This window comes from Bactrocera neohumeralis, chromosome 6 (genome assembly GCF_024586455.1).
Source record: "Bactrocera neohumeralis isolate Rockhampton chromosome 6, APGP_CSIRO_Bneo_wtdbg2-racon-allhic-juicebox.fasta_v2, whole genome shotgun sequence".
NCBI classification, from domain to species: domain Eukaryota; kingdom Metazoa; phylum Arthropoda; class Insecta; order Diptera; family Tephritidae; genus Bactrocera; species Bactrocera neohumeralis.
Window position 1 is genome coordinate 9131182 of NC_065923.1, and position 12880 is coordinate 9144061.

At 37.5% G+C, this 12880-nt stretch overlaps 1 protein-coding gene across 2 annotated transcripts in view; it reads right to left on the minus strand.

Moving 5' to 3' along the window:
* The window catches only part of LOC126763567 (uncharacterized), a 181348-nt gene that overhangs the window by 20414 nt on the left and 148054 nt on the right, over positions 1-12880 (minus strand). For both annotated transcript variants that reach the window (XM_050481200.1, XM_050481199.1), the window contains exon 3: positions 6908-7119. In XM_050481200.1, coding sequence (XP_050337157.1) covers positions 6908-7119 — 212 coding nt within the window. The remainder of the gene's footprint in view (positions 1-6907; positions 7120-12880) is intronic.

A 12880-nucleotide genomic window follows, 5' to 3' on the forward strand; every position in this document is an offset into this window, starting at 1 on the left:
GAAACTGTGTTTTTGAAATCGGTTGGCAAGATTTTTGGAGAGCTACTCAACCGGTATTCATGAGATTTTACACAGGTCTTTGAGATACAGTTCTTAAGGCTTGGGCGAAGATCTTTTTTTCAATTACAACTACTTCGTCCAAGTTCTAAGTTAAGGTTTTAACTAAAACGTCGCAATGGCCGAGTTTAAAATATTTTTTTCCAAAAATTTCAGAATTTCTTGTTTATTGTGTATGTTTGTAACAATTAAAAATTGTAATAGAATATTTAATTTTTTATTTAAAAAAAAATTGTTGAAAAAATTCTGTTTTTTACCCAAGGAAACTCATGTAACCCGTTAAGTATCAAAATCTATGAAGATCTTCATTTGCAGAACTAACACAACAGCATTTTATAAAATCCATACAGAGTGGAAGCGATCTTGAAACTAACGAAGCAGTGCTCTGCTATTTCAAAGTTGGTTCACTCACTTCTAAGCACAGATACCAAAATTGCTCGGAAACTAAATAGAAAACATCAGACACAATTTCAGAAAGGAGAAATTTCTTGAAATTTGTTCTAACATTAGTTTCCGCTTTCATATACATATTAACATACAGCTCCTCTCAATGTCTACTCAATTAAATTAATTGATTATATTTTTAGTTCTATTATTCTCTAATGTGCTGTTTGAGTCATGCATGAACCACCCTAATGTTACAAACAAGCCCTGCAAATCCACTTCACTTACTAGAGCACAGAGCGTAATTCTCTGAGATAAATGTGCCGGAGAGCTGATGATATTCGGACAATTATTTATAACCCAAAATGTTTCCATTACAAAAACATACATCTTTCGATAATCCACACACACACGCACGCGCATATGGCACAGAAACGAAAGCCACATCAGATTAAACATTCAAGCGTGGAGTTGTACAAGGGCACTTGTGTGTGAAGGAACACCTACCAGGCTCTGCGTGTGTGTGCGTGCTGAAGGTGTGTTGGTGGCTGGCACTTTCGCTTAGCTGGGCAAAAGTACATGGAAATGTATGTCGGTGCAACATATTTCAAGTGTTTAATGTAATTGTTATGCGAAACCACCAATGTAGTTCGAATGAATTCAAAGAGAATTCGAGAAAAACTATTTTGTGTAATACCTGGACTAAATTTTTAAGAATTGAACATTTAAACGTTTTGGTGTGAATACGATTTTGATATAAATTTTTGGTTACATAGTTCTGCATATCTGTGTGTGAGAAATGTCTATAGACATTTTTTGGCTTGTTGGTGTAAAATCCTTTTTTAGGTTGGCAAAAAATGGTATGCCCACGTTTTGTCATTTTTCCGCTAGAGACATTATTCCAGCAGTAGTCAAGTAATTTTCACAGGCTTCTCTTGAAGCTAACTTTACTCCATTAAAGGCAGTTCTGCATTGACCGGAGTAAATGGCAGTCCGATGGTGCAAGGTCAAAGCTTTACGGTGGATGCTGTAAAACTTCCTAGCCAAGCTCTCCCAGTTTTGCAGAGTCATCAAAAATGTGTTGTCTTTCTGTTGATCAGTTCTAGCCGTCTTTTTCGACTGCTTACTTCAATCTCATGAGTAAAATGTAGAATCAATCGTTTGACCAGCTCGAGCAGCTCATAGTGGATAATGCCTTTCCAATCCCACCAAACACTCAGCATAATCTTTCGAGGCGTCTATCCTGGCCTTGCGACCATTTGTTGAGCTTCACCAAACTTGAACCATGATCATTTTCGCACATTATTGTCGTATTTCATCCACTTTTCGGCTCCTGTTACCATTCGCTTCAGAAATAATTCGATTTCATTTCGTTTCAGGAAAGAATCGCAGATGTTAATTCGGTGCATTAAATTTCTCACAAACAATTCATGTTGTACCTAAACATAGAACTTCTTTTCGTAGCCAGCCTTTGTAAATGGTTCAAAACCGTTTGATAATGAATGCTAAGTTTTTAGCGATGACATGGCTGCTCATGTGATGTTCGAGGTAAATTTTTTCAATAATTTCATATACTATACCAGAGCGAGGTGCATCTTTCACATCGAAATTTCCAGAACGGAAGCGAGCGAACCATTGTTGTGCTACACGAACTGATACAGCGTAGTCTCCGTTAGCTTAACAAATTTCATTGGTGGCTGTGTGACATTCTTTCCTTTTTTATACAAAAATTTCAAAATTTATCGAATTTCTTCATTATTTTCGCTCATTTTTGAACAGTTGTAATTTTTTTTTCACATTTCCCGATTTTAATTTCCAACCATATATGGTATGGCACAATGTAGTTGGTAGCTGGAGATATACAACTGCAGCGACATCTATTGACAAAATACGAAAATATTTTTTCGACTACCCAATATATTGGTTAGCTTAAAAAATTTATTATAAAATATTTAAAAAATAGGTGAAGAAGAACAAAATATTGTGTAATGTTACGATGCTATTGAGGAGCTGCCACCCTTACCATTTCTCTTATCAAAACAGCCACGCAAAAACATTTAAAAAATGAATGGCATGCCAACTTTTATGTATAGAGACCGGATAACACGTGTAATTTAAGGACAACTATGCAATCACGCCTCTCTTACCCATTTCAGCTAGCTAACATATCCTTTACCGCTACTCGAAAAAATAATAAACAGATTTGCCCACTCACTTGGCACTGCAGGCGTAGTCGCTGGAGTTTGCACAGCTTTCGGCTTCAAGCACCACGCACCGGCGACGAAGAGCATTGGTGAAAATGAGCAGTGCAGCTGCTGACCTGCCAGTGAAAGACAAACGCACACACTTACACTTGCATGTAGCCTCGCACACCTTCGCCTAACCCCCCTGCAGCTGCATGCCAAAAGGCTTAAGACACAAGTGCCGCACTTTATGTCACATCATAAATCTTATACAGCATTCGTGCGCACTTAAGTGCTGGCTGGCAGCCACGACGGCGCTCTTGGCGCTGCCACCCCGCACTGGCTGGGTGCAGCATCGGTCCTGAGTCGCCAGAAGCGCGAACTGCCTGCACATAAACACTTGTTTCGGTCGCCGCTTCGGGCGGTGCGGACGGTGGTGAGAACAAACGATGCCAAGAGACTGCGGGGCGTGGATGCATGTATGCAGCTGAGTGCAGGTGCGAGAATGAGTCCGTGGCAGGAAATGAAGGAAAAATTGCTACAGACTCTCGGAAGCTGCTCGCCAGTGGCGGATCTGTTTGAGTATTCACTCAACTTAAGGTGATCGGTTTAATATGAAATTGTTTTTGTGACGCGCATTAAATGAACGAATCTGTCATGATATTGAGGTGTTTGGAAATTGAACTATTTTTGATTCATTCTGTCAAGAAAGCATCAAACTTCAAAAAATATTAAGAATAATATTAGGATCCACCCGAAATTAGCTTTAGTCAAATTTCGCTCTTTTCTCACCCTCTGAGTTTGATAGTTTTATTCAACGACGCCTCTTTTTGTAGCTACTTTCTACGGTGACAATGTCACTGGCAATGCTCCTTTCTTTAATGGCATGAAGAATTGCTCCGAAACAAGTTGTTATTTTTAGCCTTTTGCTCTTTTTGCACAATTTCCACACAAACTGGTGTTGTTATTGTTGTTGTGCACGTAGTTGGCACACGTGGTGCGACTGTTGTTTACCTTGCTGCTCTATTGTATTACGATTTGGATTTTCGGCTGTCGATTCTTGAAATATTTCGTTGGCGTTTTGGCAAGCAGCACGTTCTGCTCGCAGACGCTCACCGCTCACGCCATTTTGTATTTGCGTAAACGCGAGACGGCATGAGGCGTGTGTTATTTCCCTTATTCGTAGTCACTGCAAGTTCGGTACAATGTAACGATTGTGACAAATAACACAAAGGGCACGTGATTTGGCAGCCGACGGAAGAGTTTCCGATTTATCAGTGTGGGGGCGCCAAGGTCTCTATTTGGTTGTGTTTTTTATTATTGGATGTGGGAGTAAGTGCGAAATCTTGATCGGATTGTGTGTTGATTCTTTAACAATTTTGAAGCAAGCATTCCACTTCTTTTACACGGAAATCAGTTTTACACGAAAAAGACCAGAGAACTCTTTTCTTATACTCTTTTCTGAAAGGGAATACTTTTAAGGAGCTTCAAATCTTTAGGCTGAGAATAGAGAACATTAAACTTAATAGAAGGAGGGGCCACACCCATTTTTTTTTTAATTTTTTGCCCATTGGTGCCGTTTGCTACTACGATCCCCTATGCCAGATTAGATTTTTATTTCTTAATTTTGTGTTTGGTCATGGTACTTTATACGTTTTTGGTTAATGGCGTCCTGTGGGCAAGGCAGAGGTCCGATGAAGCTCATCTACGTATTCGTTTTTAATTTTTTGACAAGCAAAAGACAAAAGCGCGTACCAAGTTTGATCAAAATATTTCACTTTTTACTCAAGTTACAGCTTGCACGGACGGACAGACGGACGGACAGACAGACACCCGCATTTCAACTCGTCTTTTCATCCTGATCATTTATATATGCAATTTCAGATAAATTTATCCATTGAACCTGAGAGATCGTTGGTGTCGTTTTGAAAAGACAGTTGGCACCTAACCAGTTTGCAAGCCGGGAGAGCAAATATAGGTATATAGGTTTTAAGTTTCGTCCACAGCTCAAACCGATCCAGTTGCTACGACACTAATACGACTACAACTTCGGAAATAATTTGAATTTCGAAAAACCTCTTTGTAGGCATATTCTTGAATAATTAAACTTTAAGAACATAATCCATACACAGTGATTTTTTCTCCTTGTTTTTGCCTCTGCATGCGAAGGTCGTTTTAAGCCACATTAAATTTCAAATACGTCATGCATTTGTTTTTGGAAAATGGGTATAAAGTGAGCGTGGATTAGTTTTAATCTTTTTGCGTTGAACACCGAAAATAACTTTAAATTAGTTTGTTTATTTTCAAACATGTTCGGCTAACCGGAATAAATTAAAAAGTCAACGAGTGAAAGAAGTAAAACCCAAAAGGTAAATTAAATGCAAATGGAAAAGGGCCAAAGGCCAAACGGCAAACAGACTTTGATGCGCACAGTCTGAAGACGAAAAACCGAAAGGAAAAACGCAGAAAAAGTTGGCATACATTTGTGAACTCTCCGGAAATATTGTGGCTCACTTGAATTCTGCTGTAGAGAACACTGAAAGCGCACAATATAAGGCAAGCATGTAATTGTGTATGTAAATAACGGACCGCATAGGATTCCCGGTTGTTTTTCATTTTTGGTTTGTGTGTAGGTGTGCTTTCATAAAAGGGGCTAACAGCCTCGGCAAATTAAAAGATAAACAAACTAACTTTCTACTTTTGAAATCAATAACAGATAAGACAAATAATGCCATTTGTTACACAAAAGAAAAAAGTCGGACTTTTTATCGGCAATTCTTGGGCAATAAAAACTATTTCCAACTCAGTAAACAAATTTCAATTTAGGTCTCACATGTAGACATATGTGTGAAAATGAAATTATTTAGCACGCTTGGTCAGTACTTGGCTCAAATTTGTATACAATATCAATAAGCAGTCAACCTTTTGTGGAAAATCATACGTCAGTTTATATAAGAATGTTTGGGAAAGATAATAACGGTGTAATTGGAGCGTACAAGCAAGTACTATATAAGGTGCAACATTTTGTAAAAGAATTAAGTATATTTTCTTTCAAGAATATCTCCTGTATGATGTTTTAAAAAGACATCTCAGCAGGATATTGATATTGGCCGCTTTAAGAGAACGCGCTGCCGAAGGCCAGCTCCTTCGGCAGTTTATTCTGTATGCATGTGTAACATGAAGCCGCAAAATTTCTTATGAATCAATCAAAATGTCGCATATACATGAGTATACATGTTCGTTAAGGTAGCGAAATGTGGGGAGGTTGTCACCGAACACAGGCACCCTGCTGTCTTTCTTGGTGCCTGCGCATAAATTAGGTTTTAACAACAGCTTGCCGCTTTTCCTGAAATGTGTTCGGCTTGCGGGCTTTGGTTTGTCGCAGACTCAAAATGTTACATATTTTGTTGTTGTAGGTGTGTTTACAATTTGTTTCTGCGGTTTTGAGTCCTCAAGCTACGGCAGCGTTGTCATAGAGGCATATGTTTAAGGGGAAGAATTGTTGCCATCTTTGCTGTAATTCATCATATTTTTCTATTTCCTGAATAATTTTACTTCAAGTTTAATTTCCGGAATTTGCTTTGAAGATTTTTAAATACCGCGCAGTATGTGGCACAAATTTAATTCATCTTTCTTAACAAAGACAGTTGAGTTGAAGTAATTTAAAGTGCTCACCCTCCTTCGAATTGCCTCTGGTCAGGGTTAAAGCAAAAACTTTTTCATAATTACTAAAGTGTTGGCTGAAGGGTTAAAAAATTAGTGGTTTTGGTTCTACGTGGTATGATACAATGTGATTGATAGCACTGGAGATATACGACATCTATTGACAAAATACGAAAAGACTTTTTCGACTACCCAATAATATTAAAATAAAAAAAATTAAAATTCGAAGTTTCCAAATTTCATCCCTGAAATGTTATTGAAGACATTATTATATGCTTACTTCTAATAAAGAATGCTTCTTCCGTTTAATTTTAAGCCTGCTTCGGGCCTCTTCAAATCAGCCCACTACAGCACCAACTGACCGATCAAACGCAGGATAAAGATCTTTTCATAACCTTTTTTGCTATAAGAAATACACCGGTGAAGGGTATTATAGTTTCGGTGCAGTCAATGTTAACGTTTTTTTTTTCTTTTAAGAAAACTTTGAGGTTGTTAAAGTAGCAAACCTTTTCTGTTTGTCCTGTCAGCATCTGTCCATTTAGGGGTTGTTTGGAAGAGCATTTTATCAGGCTAACAGTTGTTTGGTAATAAGGTGAATAAAAATAAACATATGTACTCACTGTCTTGTTCCCCAAATGTTTGACACGACATCCCAAATATGCTGATTTGCCCACGAGCGATGTTATGTTCTTCGGCATCGTCAGATCAAAAAATGGTTCGTTCCATCTGTGGCCATGCGGGTAGTGCAACGGCGGCATGTGTGTTGGTTTTGCGTCTAAATTATTGTGATTGTTGTTGTTAACTGACAATCGTTGATAGCACATTGTCAGACCTGAAAAGAAGACAGCGAAAATGCGGCGTTTAGTCGAAAGAAATAATAACGAAATGACATTTATAAACGAATATAGCGCCTGTATCATCAAAAAAAGCGAATTTGTGGCTTTTATTGCTTATGCATATGTGTAATAATGTAGCATAAAATTTTCAGCTTCGGCTTTTAGGTATAACCAATATATAACCCATATATAACTAGAATATAACGTATATATAACCATTTTATAACCAAATTTTATGCTACATATAAAATTTTCAGCTTCCGCTTTAAAATATAACCAATATGATATATAACCATTGTATAACTGATACATAACCAAAACTCAACTTTTTTTTCAATATGAGTGATTTCTATTATCGTCTTTCCAGCAGAATACTTTGTATATATGAATATACCGTTGAACATGCATACACCTATATCAGATGTGCGCATGCACCCTGAACCTCGTAGGACTGAATAGTTTAGTGATGGCTCCATTATTAATGCCTCATTAAGGTTTTCGCAATTTATTTTAATTAAAATTTCGTAAAATATAAATTTGTCTCATATAAATTGTACGAAAAGCAATAAATGTGCATTTAATTGCAAGCTGCCTTTAACTATATGCGTTTGCTAAAGGGTGTTCTTTTTGGAGATACAAGAATTTCTAAAAAAAAATGAAATAAGAGACTGAAGAATTAATTAATAAAATATTGCCTTTTTAGTTGGGAAATATTGTGGGTCCTGAGAAGAGCGTATTGTTGGCTTGATTTTGCGGATATAAAAAGGAAGATCAGCCGAGGGAACAAATCTCATATCATAGAAGGCCTTTGAAACTAACTTTTCTGCTCTATGTCGAGTAGTTCTACTCCGTGCTTAAGACATAACCACATTAAAACTGTGTTTTGTGAACGTTTCCCTGAATATACGTCGATGGATTTTGTTGACCAAACCCTGAAGATAACGCACGCATAGTTGAGACCTGCAAACACATGTGCTCACTCTGCCAGCTGTTCTGACATCTATACCTCTAGAAAATACTGCACCTCTAATAAAATACCCTTTATATAGAAATATGTTCAGTTAAGCGCCATGCGATGAACGTACCGTTATCCAATGAGCAGATCATTACAGGCTAAGCAGAACTACTGTTAAACGACACTTTGATACACAAACATACGGATTATCTATGCAGTATGTTCACTATGTGAGCGTGTGGGTGTGTGTGTGTGTGACCGATAGAAAAAGTGTAAAATTATCACATGTTGGAAAATATTTGCATAATTAAAAAACTGACACACGAATGGTTTAAAACAAACATGTTGATGCACTATTAAGCACACACATATCGATGCATACTAATTAGTTTGGTTTAAATAGTTAATTGCTATTACAGTTATTGTCCATGGGTTATGTAATCCTTTGAATTTCAACCGATTCAACCAAATACACATGTATGTGTTCATATTCAGTTACCAACTATAGCAACAAAAACAACACCTGTAGGCAAGGTAAAAATATTTAATTTGTTTGTGGTTTTTTGTTTGTTAAGATATTGAAAATGTTCGTGGACATAGCTAACCTATAAATCAATTGACGTGGTTAACCCCAACTGTAAACAAAATGACGCATTTTAACTTTTATGCAAAATTCTAATAAAATATAAGTAAGTAAGTAAGTAAAACATATAATTATTTATAATTGGTTATAGTAAAAACTTTAGAGTGTGTTTTAAGCTTCTGCGAATCATAGATGCCCAAATATTTAGGTATCAACAAAGAGCGAGGCCGCCACCATCACTTTATAGAAACCTCTCTTACATAAACTTACAGTACATACGAGATCTCTAAGAACAAAAATTGTCTATAAATCCAAGAGCTAGTAAGATCTACGGCCAGGAAAGTGCTCAATATTAAAAGAGTCAACTGACCAACTTTGCATGTTATATTTCCATTTACACTAAAGTATCCGAAACCCTAAAAATGTTAATAAGATCAAACTTTAAAAAGTCATATTTCTGATATTTTTTCGAAAAATAAATGTTCAAACAGAGTAAGCCAATTTCAGCTAATTTTCATTTTTCAATTCTGAGCCCTTAAACGCCAATAGTCATGTTCGGCACGTAGCGTGGAAGCGAAATATTTGTACACCGAATTGCACCTGATTCAATTGGTGGAAGCGGCTAGCATAGTTTTAGAGAAATAAATAAATATGTTCGTGCGAACAGTCACGAGCTGCTGTATAGCTCCCGTCGGAAAATCAAAACTTGAATGGATTTGAGGATTTATTTGCAAAAATGCCTGGCTGATACAATTTAATTTATAAATATGTATAGTAAATAAATATAAAATATTTAATTGAATAACGGTTTTCAAACAAACATGATTTAGTAAAATAAGGGAATTGCCAAATAACGTTTGATCAGAATTCGTCGATGACTAAACTAAACTTGACAGCTTTTCACGGCGGAATTATTTCAAGGCCCGGCCTTGAATGTTGTTGTTGTAACGGGAAACCAATCCTCGTTAGGATGGTAAGAATTAGATAAGTTGCCATCGACGTCATCCAACGGTAGGCCCAGGAAACAGGGTCGGACCATAGGAAGAACGGTGTCAGATGTGTAGGGCTAACAGGGCATGTAAAGAGGTGGCTAATGTCTTGCGGCGACTCATTGTACGCTCAACATATGTTTAATATGTCAGGGTCTAGTCTAGATTAGAAGTTTAACCTACTACAATACTACAGTATCCAGAACGAAGCTGCAACTTGAGCTCTTCGTCTGCAATGGGTGGTGGTTTGAATCCAATTACGCCATTCACTGAGAGTGAGTCGGAGAAGGTGTTAACGGCTCCACTGCGAATGATGGTCGGTGTATGTCTGGTCGGAATAATGCTTCATGTCGTCGATGTAGTTAAGAAATGGCCTCTTGATGCTCTTAGGAGGCGATTTCGCTCCAAGCAGTTGACTGCAGGGATGATTTCTTCGAAAGCACCTCAGCAGAAACTGCTTGCAGAGGATGTTCCTTAACAGGGAGCATACGCGCCTCACTGTGCGGTGTTCGATGGTAGACATCAAAAGGCATCCTATCGTAGTCCGGAGTGCAGAATTCTGATATGTCTGTAGCTTCCGCGTCTGTGTTTCACTGCAACCAAGAGACCATATTGGTGCGGCATAGAACCGGCCGGTCTATTGCCTCGTGTGTTGCTAACAACGTTTTTTTTTGCTCTTTCCCCATGTGCTGCCGGCTAGTGACTTGAGAATTTTGTTGCGGCTCTGTACTTTGGCAAAAATCGCGGTCGTGTGAGGAATGAAGGCTGTCAAAAGTCACACCTAAAATCTTAGAAACATTGACAGTCGCAATCTGAACCCCATCGACTGCAATAGCAAGGTTAAGTCTTACATCTTCATCCAGTTTTTGAGTATAGTCGCTGTGTATTTAGTGGGGAAGAGTGTTAGGTTCCTCGCAGCGAGAAAGCGAGAGGCGTCGGAGGAATATCCGTTTACGTTTCGGAGATTTAACCCTGGTAAGTTTTTAGTATAAGGACTTAAATTAAGCCCAATGCTCAAGTGAGCTAATAATTAGCAATTTAAGCGAGAATGAACAGCCAAAGTATTATACTTTTGTATAATCTGTAAAAGCGTATATATGTGAATACATCTATTGCTCCGCCAAATTGCATTGTGAAGTGTATTAAAAGAGTAAATTTATTCATTTAAAAATGCTTAAATTCGGCTCTGGGCTTACATACAAACAAGACAGTTTCTCGTTAGTTTCGAGTCAACCAGTGCGAACCAGAAGGCGATGGCGAAAATCTGAGCATTTTCGTATAATTTAATCTGGCATTTATATTTCTATAATAGTGGAAGAGTCGCAAAATGGCATATTGGGTTAAATGAGCGCCCCGTGACAATATTGCAATAAGTCAGCTGTCTTTCATTAATCGTGCTCTTTTTTCTATATGTATTTAAAGAATTCCTCTTAAGATAATGAAATAAATCAATATTATACTTAAATGTACTTAGTCTTTTCATTTTACAGCGAAACAACCAAAATGCGAGAAAGGAGTAAACAGCTAATTTTGTTTTGTGACAAATTGCCATGGTCTCGCATAGTTGCAATTTTTCGCAAAGTAAATGGCGTATGAAAAAGTGTACCTCTGCTGTGTTTGTTGTAAGAGATGTTTTTGTTGTTTTCGATGGTTTTGGGAGCCAAACGGAGATAAGAGAGCTATGCTGTGAGCACCGCTGCAACAGATAACGTTAGAGATTACTTCGAAACTGTAACGTTTTTTCTGAAATCCATTAAAAGGATTAGGGATGCATGAAACAAATGGGAGATCCTTTTGACAAACCAACTCTAAGTGCATTTTTTGCAGTTGTCTCTTCGACACTTAAGCCACAAATCGAAGTAGCAACCCTCGTATATAGATGCTTTTGTATTAAAAAAGTTCTCGCAACATTATATGTATGCGCATGTCTATGTTAGTGTTCGTGTGAAGCGTTCAATAGCATTTAAACTATTTGCTCAGCCAGTTCTAATGGACATCACGTACACTCATGCGATTTTTATACGCTTCATACGTATCATAGGTATCATAGCAACCAATAAATGCAAACAAATAAACAAGCTGGTCCACATGGACGAGTGGCGGGTATGAGCGTGAAAGCTTTTCTTATTTCCCCACACGGCTATGAATTTGTGTGCGTATGCGTGTTTGTAGTTTGGAAACTCGGATGACATTGCGGAATCAGAGTCAATTGATACTTGGGCACGTGCGACGTTCAAATTGCAGAAATTCTATTAAAACGCAAGCAGAGAACGCAAACAGAGAACAGTTGGTCGGATTTTATTGCTTTTGTTTATCTTTTATATTTCTCGGATTGACTCAACGGTAAGCCACACAAAAGCGTTTATGCTAAAGGGCTGTGAGAGTGGTTTAAAATAAGTATGTGAATCGGATACAAAATATGAATTTTGCGCTCTTCTCTTAATCAGAAATGTAAACACTGTTTGCCCTTGATTTTTGATAATAATAAGTAAACGAAATGTCCGAGACTCGTGGCGGAGTAAATCTGTTATGTGTCAAGTAATTGCTTATATAGGTAATAAATAAATCGATCAAAGCTCTAAATTTGAACCCAACTGCAGTTTTGACTGTTAAAGTGCTTCCAACAGACTTTTGCTAACACATACACTTAACACCGGAAGTCTGAAAATGAGGTCAACCCTTCGTGCTTATTTATGGCCCGAGCTTGCGACTTATGGCCGAAAATGGCTAACTAAGGGATATTGAAATCAATGGCTTGAGTAATACATTATGTAAATAAATAACGGTTGTGCTGAGTAGAACTCTTTTCGAGGTCGCTAACGAAGATTGTTTTTGGTGGCTTGTATGGTGCGTACACAAACAAACGAATAGCAAATAAACTTAGCCAATAAAGAGTAAAATGAACAGATGTTATTGATTGCCCTTACATATACAGGGTTTTCCAATAAGACTGATATGATTTCTTTAAAAAAAAATACAAATGTTTTTTTTTTTTTTTATTTAATATGGAAAACAAACTATACTAAAAATTTTTGCAGGAACAAATTCGACGAACCTAATTTTGACCACCTTTTTCCATTAAGTCAAGTCGTATGTCATGAATAGCGATTTCAGTATTGACTTCTAAAGCTTAAAGAGAGTCTGCTTCATTGCCAAAGACCCACGACTCCAAATAACCTCACAAGAAGTGCCACAATTTCTTGATAAAATTGAGTCTCCAAACCTTTCTT